This window comes from Anguilla anguilla, chromosome 3, assembly GCF_013347855.1.
Source record: "Anguilla anguilla isolate fAngAng1 chromosome 3, fAngAng1.pri, whole genome shotgun sequence".
Classification (NCBI taxonomy): Eukaryota; Metazoa; Chordata; class Actinopteri; order Anguilliformes; family Anguillidae; genus Anguilla; species Anguilla anguilla.
In genome coordinates, this window is record NC_049203.1 from 37,447,687 (window position 1) to 37,465,597 (window position 17,911).

General features: G+C 44.2%; 1 protein-coding gene across 11 annotated transcripts in view; it reads right to left on the reverse strand.

The window, feature by feature from the left end:
• The window catches only part of baz2ba (bromodomain adjacent to zinc finger domain, 2Ba), a 103,017-nt gene that overhangs the window by 51,427 nt on the left and 33,679 nt on the right, over window positions 1-17,911 (reverse strand). For 4 of the 11 annotated variants that reach the window (XM_035409000.1, XM_035409001.1, XM_035409003.1 and 1 more), the window contains exon 1: window positions 11,034-11,134. The exons of 1 other annotated variant lie outside the window; for it this stretch is intronic. In XM_035409000.1, coding sequence (XP_035264891.1) covers window positions 11,034-11,055 — 22 coding nt within the window. In that variant the 5' untranslated portion in view covers window positions 11,056-11,134. Of the gene's footprint in view, window positions 1-11,033; window positions 11,137-17,911 lie in introns of those variants that run through there. 6 more of the 11 variants (XM_035408999.1, XM_035408997.1, XM_035408994.1 and 3 more) reach the window with 3 other exon arrangements.

Sequence of the window (17,911 nt, forward strand, 5' to 3'; positions counted from 1 at the left end):
CGATATAAAATGAGCAGCGATAATTCTCTCTAAAACGGCTCTCTGCCCAGCGGGAAGCAGCGCGCTCTCTGCCCACAGATCCAGCGTTCGGCATCAGAAGAGCCGGCGCGGTCCCGGTTACTCCGTCTCGCTAGCCGGTCCTGGCTAACTTTAACTGACCCCGCAGCGCGGGGTCAGTTAAGATGGCCGCCGAGCTCCAGGGCCTCCGGGCTCCTCCTGCGCCTCACCTGAGCCGCAGCCCGCCGCCCGTCGCCGCAGCCGCCCCAAAACAATATCGCGGCGAGGCTCCGGCGGGGGCCCGCCTGTCAGGGCCGCGCGACCTCCGCTCCTGTCCTTCACGCGCTCATTCACAGCGCTCTCTCACAGAGACCCCCGTCACGCTCAACGCGGGGATGAATCTCAGCTACTACAGCCTTTACGATCCGTTTTCATGAGCAGAAAGTACTTACACTCGCAAAGAGGAACAGGAGGCCGCTCTGACATCACGGCATCGATGTGGAGATCGTATCTGAAAGGGACTTCCCTGCAGAAAAGATATGCAGTGTGTACACGCCGGGTACGGCCACCATTTCAGAAAGGTCATCGGTTCTGGCGAACAGGGGCGCGAGAGTTCGACGCGGCGCGCGGACCGACGAGGAGGGGCGGAGGAGGGCGTCGGCCTCCGGGGTCGGCGCAGTTTCGGTCGGCGCGGGGCTTTCCCTTTGGTGCGGTTCGCCAGCGGAATGCAGGGGGGAAAAGGAATCCCACATGTGCGACGCGGCCTCTCATCCATCACAGACGCATTCCAGAGGCCCCTGTCGCTCCTTTGGCCCTTTGGCCGCCGCCCGCGAAACGCCCAGCCCCACGGAAAGACGCGAGGCGTGAGGGAAGCGAGGCGTGAGGGAAAACGCGAGCGCTCTCGTTCATTCCGCAATTCGTCACGGGCCTCGGAGGCAGATTTCACGTTTTAAATAGAAAGCAAAGTTGACCTTTTTAGCTCTTCAGCGCAAACAGGATTAGCAATAACAGAAACTACCCAATGTAGTAAATCCCCCCAGACTGCTAAGAACTTTCGCTCAGAATTTTAAACACAGACAAAATCAAATCCGTTAAAAGAAAAAAAAAACATGAATTTTACAGTGGAGTCTTTAATGAATGATCCAAAACGCATTCACTCCTCCTTATCATTCACGCTCTCTTGTTCTGGATGCTGTATGGAGCGCTTTTTCGGGGACACTATGCAGTTTGTGTGAAAATGAAGCAAACAGTCGCTTGCCTGTAGAGATCCAGCCGGTTCTAGACCATTGTTCTCAAATACAGGCTATTCACTGCAAAAGAGTTGGTCAGTCCCTTTTTCTTTGAGGGTTAATCCCTCACAAACATTGCCATAGGTGTACCAATAGTGATGTGCGGTGCAATGCGGTGGTTCAGATCTCCACCCACAGCAGTGGTCTGTTTTGTCAAATTTAAAAACATATTCCAGAGGTAAACGTTTTGGAAATCGGCAGAATAACCTGCAAACAGTAGCGCACGGGGAAGGGAGTTTTCGGTCAGCGAGTATTTCCCGCCTCACTGCGCGACGGCGACACCGTTGGCGAACCGAGTGCAGCCATGTCAGATGAGCAGCTTACTGGCGCAAATACGGCAGACCAAAGAGACCTGTCAGTTTCACGCGCACTTCGGAGTGCGCTAGCTAGCACTGCGCTAGCGACCCTCGATTGGACGGAGAACATGGCAGAAATGGGACGGGGCCCACAGCTGGACAATCCAAACTGGAGAAACGCCATGGAAGTGTCCTTTAAAAAGACAGCACCCTTTTAGACATCACTCGATATTATACTTGAGCTTGATAAAGAAAAACACGGAGGAATCTCCATATATATATATATATATATATATATATATATATATATATATATATATATCATAGGCTCTTATTTTGAAGGAAAACTCTTATTACTGTTGCAAAAAGAATCCTGGTCTGGCCCATTTAACAAACTCCAATTTTACAACAGAGTTCAGGGACAGATTGTTGAGGGGTATGGCAATTGTCTTAAGACGTTTCCAAAATCAGGGTTGAGAGAGAATACGAGTCTGATGCTCATTTGAAATGATTACGCTCCATTAATAATGTGTATTGAAGACAAAACACAAATTTGCGTACTTCTGGAAATTTCTTTTCTCTCTCTGACTACATCAGAAAGTGTATCTATGCACAGGACAAAAAACAGGAAAGAACAGACCCATGCTGGAATAGACAAAAATTTTTAAAAGAATGTAACAGAGGAAAATGAAACAGTGTGTGATTACCTGGTTTGGTTCATTTTACTGCATTTCACTGATCTCCTACAAAAACAGTCAAATACGTTTACTGAACGTTTTACTTGTGTACCACAGCTGACGGACCAGTCGTCCATGTTAGAGCAGAATACGGAGAATATCAGGTTCTGTTGCCCAGGGTTTTGTCCTCCAGGAGGATCCCAACACTGAAAATTCAGGCAGGGTTTCTACTCCTCTGCACAATAATAAAGGAGTCATCAATTTTCACATGCTATAAATTAACATCTCCCACAAATACACGGGAGACTCTTCCCTCCAGTCTAACAAAAAAAAAACAGGCGAGAGAAAGAGAGAGAGAGAGACAGGAGGGGGACAGAGAGAGAGAGAATGAGAGAGTGAGAGAGAGAGCGGGAGAGAGAGAGAGACAGGAGGGGGACAGAGAGAGAGAGAGAGAGAGAGCACGCTCCACCTGTGGTCTGATTGGAGGCCTTCCTCACTGTCGATATGCATAATGAAGATGACACACGTGTGAAAGACGGGACAAAGGAAACGGGCCGTTTCTTTCAGGCTGGAACAATGAGGGACTCCGCTGGCATCTGCGTGTTCAGCTTAACGCTCGGCTGTCATACGTGACGCCCGCGAATCCGCACCGCCAACAAACACAGCGCTCCCGCTTTACCAATTTTCCATGACTCCTCGATTTGGGAGAAATTACAATTATGATCCGTGTGCACGAAGGCTCTTTACTTTTGAATGCGTGCCATCTGTACACAGCGGATTTAATTTTATATATGGCGGGTTTTTTGGCTCTACAAGGATATATTATAAGCAAAGTTACATTGTCAGAAATATGAAAACAGTTCCTCATAAAAAAAAATAAAAAAAACGTTAATGTTTGTTTTTAATGTTTGTTGCTTATTACTCATTACTGCACAACAACTCAAACAGTGAAAATAAATACATACTAACAGGACTGATTCCAGCCAGTGTGGATGCACATTACACACACACGCGCGCACACCTTCTGTAGCACCAGCTGTTTTGCGATTAAAATAATTGCGGGGATTTCAATAGTGGTACACCTCCAGTGACACAAACACACAAAATCTAATTAACGCTTTCCCTTACCTTACAAATGATCTCCTACCAAGTGTTAATGCATTTGACGAAAACTCAAAGGCTGCATTTAAGGAAAATCAAAGGTACGAATCAGCATGAACTTGAATAAGCTGTTTTGCATTCCTAAAAGCACAAATTTGCAACACAATTATCTTTGCAAGCGCTAAGGTGGTAAATGAATAGCGCTCAAAAATGAGCGCTGCATTTAAAAAAAATTAGCCGACGACGCTGAGGACGCCTGTATTTGCATGGAAAACGGGAGACACTGCCAGAATTCAAATAGAACGCAATCAGCTTTCAGACGAACGACAGTTACAAATTAAATATGAGACTAAGGTGCCTGAACAAAGGTTATCTCTCTTTTCTGCACAGCTGAATAATACGCCAGCCCCATGGCGCCTTCTTCATCCTTTTAATTTGCCGCTAAAATGTGAGGCAGTCACCTGCGTTGGCGATCATTCATTCGGTTCAATTTAGCTTGGAGGAGGTTGGACATCATCACCATCATGGAGTATCTAAGACGGGTTACTCACCGCAGTCTCTGTATTCCCCCATTTTGTCCCCTGTAAAAGGTGTTCATAGAACACAGGTTTTGTTAACCTTATATAATATATACACAGAGGCATGTATACATAATTGTGAAGTGCTCTGTTGGTATATCCCTTTTTATATAGTTCCTCATATAGGCTATACCTCACATGTTCACATCCATACAATAATAAACAGAACTGGATGTGAGTTCCTATGGCAAATATCTTTTTTACCCCCAATATCTTTCAGTCATTTGCTTAATTCTGAATATTGGGGCACCAAGCAGAGTACCAAGTCTATGTCTGAGTTGATACAAAAAATGTATGTGAGCCAGTCATTAAATTACCTCAAAAAATATTTCTGAACTGCACAGAGGAAGTTTTTTCTTTTCTGAAGATGCTCATATGAAATTGTCTAACACACAATATGCATTTTGTACGTATGGTGTTTAGGCTCTTTAAGTCACATTTTAACCAGCTGCCAATTTACCGTCTGATAATGACATCGCAAATGACGATTGGTTCAAGGTTCAAGGACTCAGAGAACCTTTGGGGGGTGAGGCACTGACGCTGGTCACCTTGGCGTTCGGTCACGGCGGATAAACAGCGCGTCCCCGGCTCTCTATTATGAGGGAGAAACAGAAAGCCAGCGTGACTTTTATCTGTTCGGGACGCTGTCGGACGCCGAGGCGGCTGAAATGAAGCCTGGGCCTGGGATCAAGGTAAACATCGTAACGGCGGCTCTCTCAATCCCGCGCCGGAACGCCGTCCGGAAGCGAAACCCCCCCCCCCCCCCCCCCCCCGACGCGTAAATCACGCGCCCGCGCGGAGAAGGGGGTGTGGGCCGCGCCGTCCAGAACGGGGGGGGGGGGCGATAAAGCAAATCCGGACGGGCCCTGACGGAGGATTCGTCATCCGCCGTCCGTACGTTCAGCCGGAACCTTCCAGACTCCCGGTCGGACGGGCAGAACGAGAGCGGGGGAAGGCGCGCGCGGAGCGACGAGGCCTGCGCCGGACTAATTTCATTCGCCTCTCTTCCAAGCTCTGTAAATCTCGAGCCACGACGAAGCTGAACAAGAAGGCTCGCCGTGGCAGCATACAAATTCACTACAAACGCAAAAAACGGAAGGCTTGGATTTAGACATCACTTTAAATGTTTATTTACTTGTACAGCCTATTTAAGTGAAAGTTATGAGTCCTGTTTGCTTTCTCGACAGTATTCTAGCAAGGCCCTAAATGTTTGTGTAATGAGCTTAAATTGTTGTGCCTACATTAAAGCCCTGGAGGCTTACTGAGTCTTCTAGGATGTTCTTTCCCACACTGACTGACACAAGCGTAGTCGTGCTATTGCTAATTTTAAGATTATCTTAATTTATTTACGAATCATTCCAACTCCTCCTGAGTAATAAGTAATATTAAAAACAATAAAGTTTCAAGACTAGTTACACCGAGTCTGCAAGTATCATCTAAAAATATTTGTGATTTCTATGACTGGCTTACACATTTTGGTGCCTATCCACATTTGCCATTGAATAAAAAAAAAGGTGAAGCCACACACAGCACAAAACAAGCAGCCTGAAAATGAGCAAGGAATACGGTTTGGAAAACTTTCACATTTTCACTGTCTGGCGTAGGCAACTTTTAAAAATTGGAAATAAACGGGGAGCATCTGTGACAGCTGCCTCTCTCAGGTTCAGACTTCCTCCAGCAGTGATGACGCAAGACAGAAAGCGAAAGCAGCTCTAAATGTTTATGTCGATGCGAAGATGTGGCCCCTCCTTCAGGACAAACAAACCCACACACACACACACACACACACACACACACACACAAACACACACACACACACACAAACACACACACACACACACACACACAAACACACACACACAAACCCACACACACACACACACAAACACACACAAACACACACACACACACACACACACACACACACACACACAAACACACACACAAACACACACACACACACACACACACACACACAAACACACACACACACACACACACAAACACACACAAACAAACCCACACACACACACACACACACAAAACCACACACACACACCCGCCCGCTCCTTTCAATTTCCTGCCAAAGCAACAGCGTTAGAAAGTTGTGAAAGGCAAACAACTGTTTGAGCAATTTGTACTAAGCAGACCAAATGATACAATATCCCTATATCAATATAATATATTATTCAGGTAACCTGAGGCAACCCAAGAAAAGTTTTGAGTGCTGTTTGATGCTTTCTTTTGTAGATTACAGTGCCGAGGGATTTCTCTGTGACACATAAAGAATAACTTCCACACAAAGTGACAGGAGACACACTGCAAATTCCTAACAAGGACAGGATACCATTCCAATAACAAGCAGAAAGACTTATTGGTATCGTCAACAATGAGATGCAATCTGTGACAGTGTCTGACCGAATGAAATATCAATCTTAGCTGCCACCACTGCCATGCCTGAGAAATGACATCAAATCTTTATGCTAATGATACCTATTTCTCCACACTCCGCTACCCTACTGTTTTTCCTGCATGCTAGTTCTCCGTAGCTCTGGCTCTGTGTAATGTGAGAAACGGTGCCCGGGCCAGTGTGTCAGCACGGAGGAAACATAAGAAGCGTGACCACAGCACACGGCGTGCCCCGCGCTCATCTGCATAAAATGGCAGCTCAGGGGACCAGTTCACCTTGATCTGCCAATCACCCTCAGACTGGCATCCACGGCACTCCAGAAGCCCTGCCCCCTCCTCCACAAGGCAGCGTCTAACGCGAGGCTTTAACCCTTTACTGCCCTCCCGCAGCCTTGAATCCCGGGGAAGTGTTTCAGCGGTCCAATTCTGTGCGATCCCTGGAGAATCTTTTATCACGGCAAATGTACAAATCGCTAACTCAATAAAAGAAAAAGGCTGCTTTTTTATCAGTGACCTAAGGGAGGGGAGGGGAAAAAAAACAGATCGTGAAATTCCATGGAGGACGCAAATCAATGTAGCCAAACAGAAATAACAATGCAGGGTTTGAGGATTCTCTATCGCTTGTAAATACGCCGCATTGATTTTGAAACTTCTAACACGCTAAAAAACTTTTTTTTTTTTTGGCGAGACTGGAATGTTTAAACAGCCCGTTTGACGAGTCAGGGTTGAACCAGAGGGAAATGTGGCAGACCAGACGACGCGAGGTAAGCAAACCGAAAACGAGTCGCTCGATAGCGCCCCACCACAAAATCTGAGGTGTTTTCTCCTGCAACTACAGAACATTATGCCATCTGTATACACTATTTTGCAGATGCCGCTCTCCAATATACTGTTATAAGCCCCACCACAGGCAGAACACACAGACACTCAGAAATGGAGCGGCATGTTTACGACTGTCCTCCCCTAGAGGTCACAATCCGTGGAACTTGCTAGCCAAGGCTAAGGACCGCCAGCATCTATTCATCAGGTCCTGAAGCCAATTCGACCGCGTTAGGCTTCAGAATGAAAACGACCTGGAACAAAAGGAAGGACCGACGCGGTATCCGTACTCCGCGGCGTTCGTGCGTCTAAGACGCCGCAGGTAAGCGGTTTTTCGAGAGAGCCGGGGCATCGGCGGTTCAGCAGTCGGTTTTTTCTTTAAGACGCGACTCGGGCGGGAGGGAAGGCTGTCGCGGCGGCGGCGTCGGAGCGCTAACGCAGAGCGTGAGGGAGCGGCGCGGCGCGGCGCGGCGCGCGGCGGGGGGGGGGGTGCCACTCCCCGCTCTCTCATGTGGGAAATCCGCAGTGACATCTCAAGGCACGAGGCAGACTCCGCCAGTCTCTAATGGAGGCCGGACTGTCATTTTTACTCGCAGTTTTCGAGATATTATCTTCGCTGATTAGCATAATGTAATCAGTTCGGTGAAATTGCCTTTTAATTACCAAGACCACTACATTCCCTCATAGTACGACCATTCAGAAAGACATCCGGCAAAAAGATTTTGCACCTGAACCATTCTGGAGATGACACGTTGAAAGCATTTCAATAAATATGATGTTGGCATTTCCAAACGCATTAAGGGGCCACGACAGCAAGACAAAAAAAAATTAGCATTTTCGCTAAAACCGGAAACTAATAACCATTAACATTTTATTCTGTGAAAGTATCACCGAAACGTCAAATCTAATGTAGCACATACACTCACTCAAAAACTCAAAATCTACATATTTACAATGTAAGGCCATTCAGACTTTGTATCTCCATCAATTAGACGCAGGGCACTTCGCTCAAGCCTCAAAGTGCTCATTGCGCATTTGCGTGAGAGAAGATTTCAACGACACAAACGCTCCGTAAATATCTGTGCGAACGCTTCCGCCCTCCGGATCTGGGAATTGTAACAATGATTCACAACTTCACAGGTGCAGCTGAGCCTTGCACTTCAGCAGGCTGAGAAATGATTAACAGTGTATTGCATCACGCCTTACTACGGCGAATAACCTTCACACCGCGATACTGAAGCGACGCTCATTTGAACTCGTTCCGGCCTCCGTGAATCATTCTTAAAAATAACACAAACAGGGAGATTAGCGGAGGGGACGGAAATAGCGCTCCCGACGCGCGGCAGCCGGAGCAAGGCCGACGCGCCACAGAGCGGACCGCGCCACAGAGCGGGCGCTACGCTAAACCGGCGTTAAGCATCGGGGGGCACTGCTCTCATCCCTGTACGACCGCTGTGTTTTTAAAAAGAGACTGGGAAATACATTCACCAACTAGCCTTCAGCAGGAAATCCACAGTTACCTTAAAGCAAAGAAGAATTCAGTAATGTGTGGAATTTGTGTTCATAATGAAGGCGGGGTGCGAAAATTCCTCACGCTGGAATTTTAAAATTCATGTTCAGAACAGGATTAAAAGCCCTGTAGAATAACCAGCTGTGAGTTGAAACTATGCTGCGATGATATACTGCTTCAGATGTTCATTACATTCAGCTTTCGATTACAAAATACAAAAAAAAACAGCTATAAATGACTAATTCAGCTTGCCGTACTACCACCACAAACCAATTAGCTGTGGGATTTACAATGGACATTAATCAGATGAGTTTCTGGCTCCATTGGCTAGCGCTAATTTGTGTAAAATCACTGTACCTTCAGGAACAAATACATCAAGAAGCTAAAATTCACAATGGCTATGCTACGCATTGACTTTGCAGCACTGCAGCACCAAATTTCATGTTTCCAAGTCAGTGGTTGAATTTTTTTTAACTTTTTCCTATTGGTGTGAAAGACACGTTATTCAGGAGAGCAAGACATTTTTCAAATATCAAATAAGTTATGAAAGAAAAAAACATAATGGTAGACACTTACACAACTCAAAGTTAAGCTCAAGAACCCAGCACGATGACAGTTTTAAAAATGAGTTTTTAAAGACTGCAATTAAAAGTAACGTGCCTTTCTGGCGTTTCTGGGCAAAAGTCACACAATATAGCCATTTGCATTCAGTGGCGATGAACAAAATCGAGCCTGTCGCATTTAGAATCATTTCTACTCAAGAGCTACTTAAAATGAGATCCTGGGATTGCCTGGGGCTCACTCAGGGCTAAACCTCAATAACGACTTAAAACCCACGAACACAAATTGAACTTCCCCATAGCTCTGTCCATCAGCAAACAAAATTTTAAGGAAGGAAACATTACACATTTCAGGCTGCTATGCGACAGAATGAGCTTGCCCAATGGTCAAAAGGCCACAACCAGAAAATGGTAAAGCTAAGATACAAATGGGTGAAAGCTAACGTACGAGCAGTGAAATCCATGCAGCACTACAGCAAGATTGCGCTCGGCCGAACAAGAAAAGCAAGGGAGAGCAGTGGAGTTTACTAGGAGCAACAGGAAATAAATGTGTAAAAGTGCCAGCATGAGACAAATGACTGAATTCTGTCAGAGGTTCTACGTGCACGTGGGCAAAAGCAGCTGGTGGCCAAATTGAGCGGGACTTGAGACCTACGGCAATAGAAAATACTCTGCACACACCCCAACGGCATGAGCAATAAACGTGGTAAATTATATCTCCGTGCTGTGAAGAATTACGCCAAATTTATGTTCTGCAGTAATATTGGGCGTGCTCAGATGCCTGGAGTCAAAACAAGCAATTTTCATACATCTATAATCAAGACTTTATGAACCATGAAAGGACTCAAATATTTGTGACCATATTCAGTGCGGTTTGGCATGGGCATAACCAGGACCACGAGTCGCACAGATTAGAGCCCAGACCGCACCACAGTGCCAAACACATTATGAATGAATGATGTCAAAGTTGAGGCTAATGGCATGCACGGGAAAGATTGTTTCGCAGCCATAAACGGCAAAGCTTATAAATTAAGACCGGGGGCACTTTTAAATAGTTGGCACACATCTAGAAGCAATGATGAAACAATAAATCATTAAATGCTTAAAATTGAATTTAATATCATGCTTTGTCATCATACTGCCAGTTGCGGGGAACAAGTGGCATGACAAGCGGTAATTAACATGTAAAATCCAGGACTGAAACATGAATGTTAGTACTTTAAACAGCTTCAAAGTTGCTGCCATGTTAAAAAAAACAAAATCAGTCATACTGGCTGCAGCCTCAGAGTCTCAGAGAAAGAGCAATATATTTAAGGATAATACGCTATGACCAAGGGCACCAAATTTGAGCAATAGCAAGAGAAATGCAAGGGCTACCAGAGAGAATGCCTAATGCCTAGATGTCTAAAAATAGCTCACACTCCATTCATATACTTTACAACCTCTCCAAGACCTCAGCGTAATAGGATCAAACCCCAGCCGGTAACCAGGCCAACAAACGCAAACAAGCAGTGGAACATTATAGCAACAGTTTTGAATACAAGTCACAAAATGCAGAAGGTACATACTGTATTGGCTATACACATAATATTTTTTTTAATTAGTACGTATCAGAACTAAATTATGTTTTGTATGATTTATGTAGACCTCCATAAATTAGCCAACATTATAGAAAACCAACTTAAGTGCTCGCTGCCATGGACATAATTGCTATTTCAGTGAACATTTAGCACCAAGTTAAAATCGTCACATTCATTACACTGTAACAAATAAACACTGACAGCTTCAAAGGTTTACCTTCATTTCTTTTCCTTTTCATTCAGCACAACTCATTGCAGGGAGGTCTTTACAATTTAATGTGAACTGATTTCTCCCGTTCAATATTTGATCGGCCGCTGACTCATTGTGGTCTTTTAACGTGAAAAAAAAACGCCCGACGGACATTACAGCTGCGATTATGTACGCCACCTTTGACATTTCCTCACGTTAAGGAAGTGTCACTCCCGCCCTGACAGTGGCAATGTGTGGCAAAATCCAGAATAATCCAGAATGAGGCGACGGACGGACCGTTGCCATGGAATTAGAACACTGCGTTTCTCTCCTGTCCTCCTTCGAATGCAACTGGGCCATCCGGGCCCTCCGAGCGTATTTCTCACGGAGGGGTTAAAATTGGGGGAGGGAAGGGGAAGTCGCTGCAGCTGATACCGCTGCTCTCCAAGAAGAGAGAAGAGCCCCCTCCCGCCCTATCATTAGATAACAAAACATTGTTTTCCAGCAGCCAGGGGCCTGACCGCGAAGGGCATTATTTTAGCTCTGCGGCATCCAGGTCGGCCGACTTCAGCTCCATCTGAAGGAGATGAGACGCCGAGCGCCTGCGAGGCTCGGCGCACCTGCCAAAGACAGATGTTGTTGGTTAAATCAAATTTAACCTCAGGAGGGGGAAAAAAAAGAATAATCTGTCTGATAAAGTCCGATAAAGAACGCGAGCAGACAGCTGCATCTGACAATGGGAACCAACAATGCCACAAAGTGCGCTGGGAAATGGGGTTCTTCGTTCGCTTCACCTGAGCATATGGTCCGCCCACTTCCCTCCCTTTTAAAAACGTTTCTAATTGTTCTCGCTCGTCTCTGTTGGGTCAGGCGCTGTTTGTTTGCAGACCTGTTTTACTTTTGTATCCCTTACACCTTGCCGCACACGCGCACACTGAAAAACATCAATGTAGCATTTATTCAAATGAGCGTGCCAGGCAGCCATCATTTTACTGTTTATATGACAGCTACTTATTGTCACTTTTGGGCATCATTACTACTGAGATCATAGAACAGATAGCGTTATAAATGGAAGCCTAAAATGTCGAATACACCAGAGGCGTTTTCCGTCAAAGCCTCAAACCTGGATAGATGCTGGTTTGGGGCTCCCCTGTGTGCAGCCTGGCTTATTTTCATCTGCGAGACTGCAGGAGTGACGTAAGCACATGACGCTTTTAATGCTCTTCACTGGCTGCTCACTGCACTCTGATCTCCTCGTCTAAGCGATAACAGGAAATACTCTGAAAGTCCCTTTCACACCTCAAGCCACAGAGACAGGGTCTCAGAACCAGACCATCCCCATTATCGGTGCTCAGATATCCCACAATTCCATGCCTGCAAAAGAAAGTCCTCTGCTGTCTCTCACATTACATTTTGCAATTAAATGAAACGTATGTTAAAGCTGAAATCTATAGGAGTCATTCCACACTAGTGTGTCGGGCCTGGTCCTCAGAATCCCTTCATTTTTAATATGCATATTCCTTACCTATCTGTAAAGAATAAAGCTGGTTACTGAGAAACAAATCATCAATGATCATCCAAAATGGCTGCCTTTACTTGGGCACCTTTTTCAGATGTCTATCTATGGGAACAATTGGGATAATAATCTCTTTCTTTTTGTAAGACTACAAGGCCAACCAAAATTAGTTATTCATAGCTTAAAAACAAGTACTCGATGCAAAATAATTATTATAAATGTATACTGGTGATATGTCTTCAACAAAAGAAAATCACATGTGAGTATATTTTCTCAGGCTCATTCTTTCATCATTTCATAAAGATATGTACACAGCTAATTTGTGGAAATGGATATCACCTTTATACTCCAATTTAACGCCATGATAAAATGCTACATTTTTATACTGTTTTATATTACTTGAATGTAGTGTAGTCTTTGACCACCAGTTTGCTGGTCTGGTTCAGTGTTCCAACAGAAAAACCACACTGTTGCAAACTACTGCCCAGCTGAAAAAAAAGACATAAAGTTTTTTATAATACAATTATTTTGGGGTTGGAGAAGAACCCCAATGTGCAAGATCATATTTCCTATGATTCACGGTTGTAAAATGTTGCCACCGTTGCCTGTGTCAAAAGAGTGTATTGCATCAAGAATTGGTCTATAATCAAGATTAAGAATAAACTAATTTTAACCATGAAGGAATTCCATAAGGATAATGACCACACAGTGCACATGTCAACATTATATCACAATGCTTTATTTGTGAATGTGTCATGAGTGTATGATTATGGCCACATATGACTCATTCTTAAAGATTTTCATACATATTTTCATATTTGGGACAAAATTTTACTCACTTTATGTTCTTTGCATTCTGTACTCACATGCAATCAGATGTTAACCCCCCAAACAGGCAGCCATTTTGGACCTTTCTACCCCTGTAACTGTTAAACTGTACATGATGATGCCATGTCTAAAATTCATTTTAATACACAAAGACTGCCTGAAGGAAGTATGAGGAAAATTGGAAACATAAGCCAGGAAAACACCTAAATCTGGTTGAAATTTGATGGGAAGACCCACGCATGAGAAAATAACAAGATGAAGCATTTGGTTGGATCAAGTACTTTCAGTGGAGACCACCGTATACTACTCTCATGTAGATTTTAGCGGAAAAAAACAGCTCCCACTGGCTACCACTTTCCATTAATTTTTCAGTATGGTCGTAAATTATACCATAAATAAAAAAAAACAAATTTAAGACTGAAGTTACAGTATTTCCCACTGTGTCTATGGTCAGGTGAGATTAACTAATGTTTGTTATCTGGCTAATTAGCTATGCCTAACCTAAATGTAGGCAAAGAATCTGAAATAAATGCACCGAAAAGTTAGAAAATCACCACACAAGTTCATTTTAACAATTAGCAATAGCTTGACTGAGCCACATTTTCTCCACTAGTCTATGGGTTAATTAAATGTTAGCAAATTTCAACAAAATCTGTAATATCTGTTTTCATGCATTTTCACTGTTGTAAAATTGTACTGTTGGATTTCACATTCACCTCTAGTTCAATCATTTCTGTTTTCTTTGTGGCTGTTCTAAAGGTCGCATCAGCAGGGAAACACAACAAGACCTGGCTGACTGTCTTTTAAGTGGAGGAAAGCCAAAAGTAGGCTATTCATGGGTCTGAGATATATATTTTCAGTACAAATGAAAAAACAGCACCAGTTAAATCTGTACTATTTTAACAGAACATACACGTACTGCATACTTGTGAGCCAACCAAAGATACAAAGTTCTGTTGTATCTATTTGCAACTATCCACATGTAGTTCTAACAAAGAAAAAAATGGTTTCAAATGTAGTTCTTTCAGAAAGTACTTTATGGTTAGGTTTGAATCAGTTATGGTTCAGAAACGCATGAAATTTGCCGTGGAGCACACATTACAGTAAGTCCTTACCTACACTTACTGACCTGTCGGTACAGCTGTGGCTTACGTAGACAACTGAGTGCATTCACGGTCTGAAGCAGTCACTAGGGACCTTCACTGGACTACTTTTATTTTGATGAATGTGTGGAGAAAAATAGCCAATTTCCTCTCTGCCTCCGAGCCATCTTCAAGAAAATGCTTCTCTTTGCAAAATTAATATTTCCATCATCCCAGTTAGCATATCTCTGCATCTCGGCCCTGAGCCTGTGTCTAAAAGGTGCGCTGGCTACATGGCTGAACCCGACTCATAGCAATCTAAGGCTGTAACATACAAATGTGCTTAAATTGTACCAAATATAAGGGATATGTAAAGGTAGGACATTTTTTTGCTTTACAAATATTACAGTTTTTTTATTTATTTATTTCAAATATGTGACAGACGTGTTACTGGATATATGTTACCAGGGGCACCATTAACATTTTACAGACTATAAAACTCTATAAAAGGGAGAGGATATTATCCATAATACAATTGGGTTAGGAGGCTACAAGAATAGCCCACATGCTCTGCACTCAAATCATTGTTCTTTGGGTACCAAAATAAAAAGCAGAGCTGGTAAGAATATAAAATTGAACAATATTTGTGTAAATCGCATGATCTCTTCACTGTTCTGGATTAAAATGGTAAAATACATCAATGGCAACTTGTCATGAAGTGAAATTGTGTCCATTTTTTTATAATCTGTTTTTTTAATGTATTAACTAAACTGGCAAGTAAAATAGCCTTTTCTGTACATTTATGTGGGTGTAATGGAATCACAGATTGTGCTTACAAGAACTGTAAATGCACATAACAGTGCTGTGTACATTTCTGTGGATAGCCTTTAAACTGCATGCAGGTTTTTATGATGTATCTGCTCACTGATCCCATCCATTCAAGATTATAGGATCGAGGATTGTATTGAGTAGCCTATATGCATTTTTTGGTGCATAGGTTATGCATAATTGGGCCCTGTGCTTGACCAGTAAATCAATCCTTGCAGCTAAATTTGAACAATTTTATGTAGCCTACCTTTTAAAATTGGGTGTACCCCACTTTTTATTTTTTTATTTTTTTTATTTCTACAATCATTCTTATTATTTAAACTAATCCAGTAAAAAATGCAAAAATAACTAGCCATATTTTTGGGTAATGATTTTGTGTCACGCTGACCATAAGCCTTGCTGTTTGACAGTACATTCACCCACAGCATGTGGTGAGGAAATATTTCTGACAAAATCTAGCCATTAATCATTAAAAATCACAGATTTTCATTAGAAAATTCAAAGCACAGAAGCACATCAATGTCCATTAAAATCCATCCACCCTGAGGGCAGAAACTGCCTCGATAGTGATGTCTCAAAACCGGTTTAAACTGGTACCCGAAACAGCACTTAAGGACTGATCCAGTAACTCTCAGTTTAAAGACAGTCAGCGCAGCCGGGCCTACAGCGAGTTCCCCGCGCTGCATTTCTACTCAGCGTCGGCGCTGCACAGTGCCCCTGACTCACAGAACCACAATGCCGCGGGCCACCCACCATGTTGACATGGCTTCTTCAGGCACAGCTGAGAATGGCCACGCCTGCTGCCTTCACCAACCTGTGTGTATAGGATGACTGAGTGCTAAAGATACAGCAGTCATTAAAGCACAGACCCAACTGTTGCTGCTGCGCTTGGTGGCACATGCGCATGCGCACGCACACACACACACACACGCGCGCGCGCGCGCGCGCACACACACACACACACACAGGCACACACACGCGCGTACACAAATAACAAACGTCACTGTCTTGCCTCTGCCCTAATGACACCATACGTGTTTGCCTTTCTCCGAGATTAGCAATTACTATAATGAGGTAGCGTCTAAGTGGCCAACCCTGTGGTTCCTGGTGCTAAGGCACAGAGCTGCTCAAGCTACAGATGTCAGATCGTCAGCTTCAGCTGTTGATTTACTGCGAAGCAGGATGGCGGCGTGCGCGCGCAGAAGACGGAGAGGCCTCGACGCGCCGGGCCGACCCGTTTCCACCCGTAACCACAGAAACCTTCCAACGTCCGGTGACGTCCCGCGCGACCGTGCTCGCCCGAGTTCCCTTTCGTTCGGCGCGAGCCGCATTCACCCTTACACCTCACCGCAAAATTAGAATGTCGCGAAACATCGCGAGCGGGAGACTCCGGAACGTTCCGCGCAGCCGCGAGGAGATTTAAGAGACGCTCCCTCCTGAAAAACCGCTCTGCCGCTTTTACTCGGTAGCGTGGGATAAGATCTTTTCAGCGGAAAGCGAGCTCCGCGCTCTCGCTGCGTCGACTTGTGGGAGCCGGCGTGCAGCCCCCACTGTATGCGCTGCAGGAAGTGGTGAACTCCTGTGAAGATTTTTATGTGAAACTGTCTGCTTCCTCACAAGCACATTAAGATCAACCACAACTGGAAAACATTAAGTAGAACAACAAGCAGTAACTACACAACACAGTATCCTGCAACCGTTACTACTACTCTACTGCTGTGGCCACCACCAACACTACTACTATTAACTAATACTAATAATAGTAATAATCATTCTAATTAAAATAAACAACAATGACACTACAAAGAATGAATTCTATAAAGAATAAAATGGCCATTATCATAATGGTGTGTCAAATATTAGTTCAGTTACTTGAATAGTATTCTGTTCCTCTCAGTCACACTGTAGGTCACTTCATGCGACTTACATTTTCTCCATGAAAAGCGCACAGGTGGAAAGTACGCCTCTCATCGCTGTGGGCAGCAGCCGCTGTTTTGATGCGGCGGCGCGCTCCGCAGAGCACCTCTTTGCACAGAGACCGGCTAATGGAAAAACACACCTCCGAAGGGCTCCTGTTACAGCACATAACAAATGCCCTTTGAAAGACGCGCCCGACAGGGCCTGAAACAGTGGAAGACGAACGCCTGATACCGCAGGATAATCTCGCCTCATGTACGGGCCGGGAAAAACATTAACTCCGTCTTCACCCGGGTGATAAGGAGAGACGGTGGTAGTGGTTTATCAACCAGTCTCCCCCCCCCCCCCTTCCTAAACATATGCATACGCTAACGCACATGCATAGTCAGACACATTCGCACACACACACACACACATACACAAACTGTATTTTATGAGATTAATCATATCACCCACTAAGTTTTGATTTTGACATGTATTGGCAAGGGAAAATGCATCCAATCAAGCCATGGGATGTTCTCTATTGAAATGATTTTGCAGAAATGAAAATGGGGACATTGTGGTTCCCTTTTGCAACATTTCACCTTAAATTTATCAAGTTTAAGACTAAGACAGATTAATTCAGTGCCTTATCTCAGGGAGGCTCATTTGCTTCCACTATCTCAATTGGTGACCGGATGTAGGAGTAGCTGGCATCATTATTTTAACAATTTTTAATCTTTATGTAGATGAAT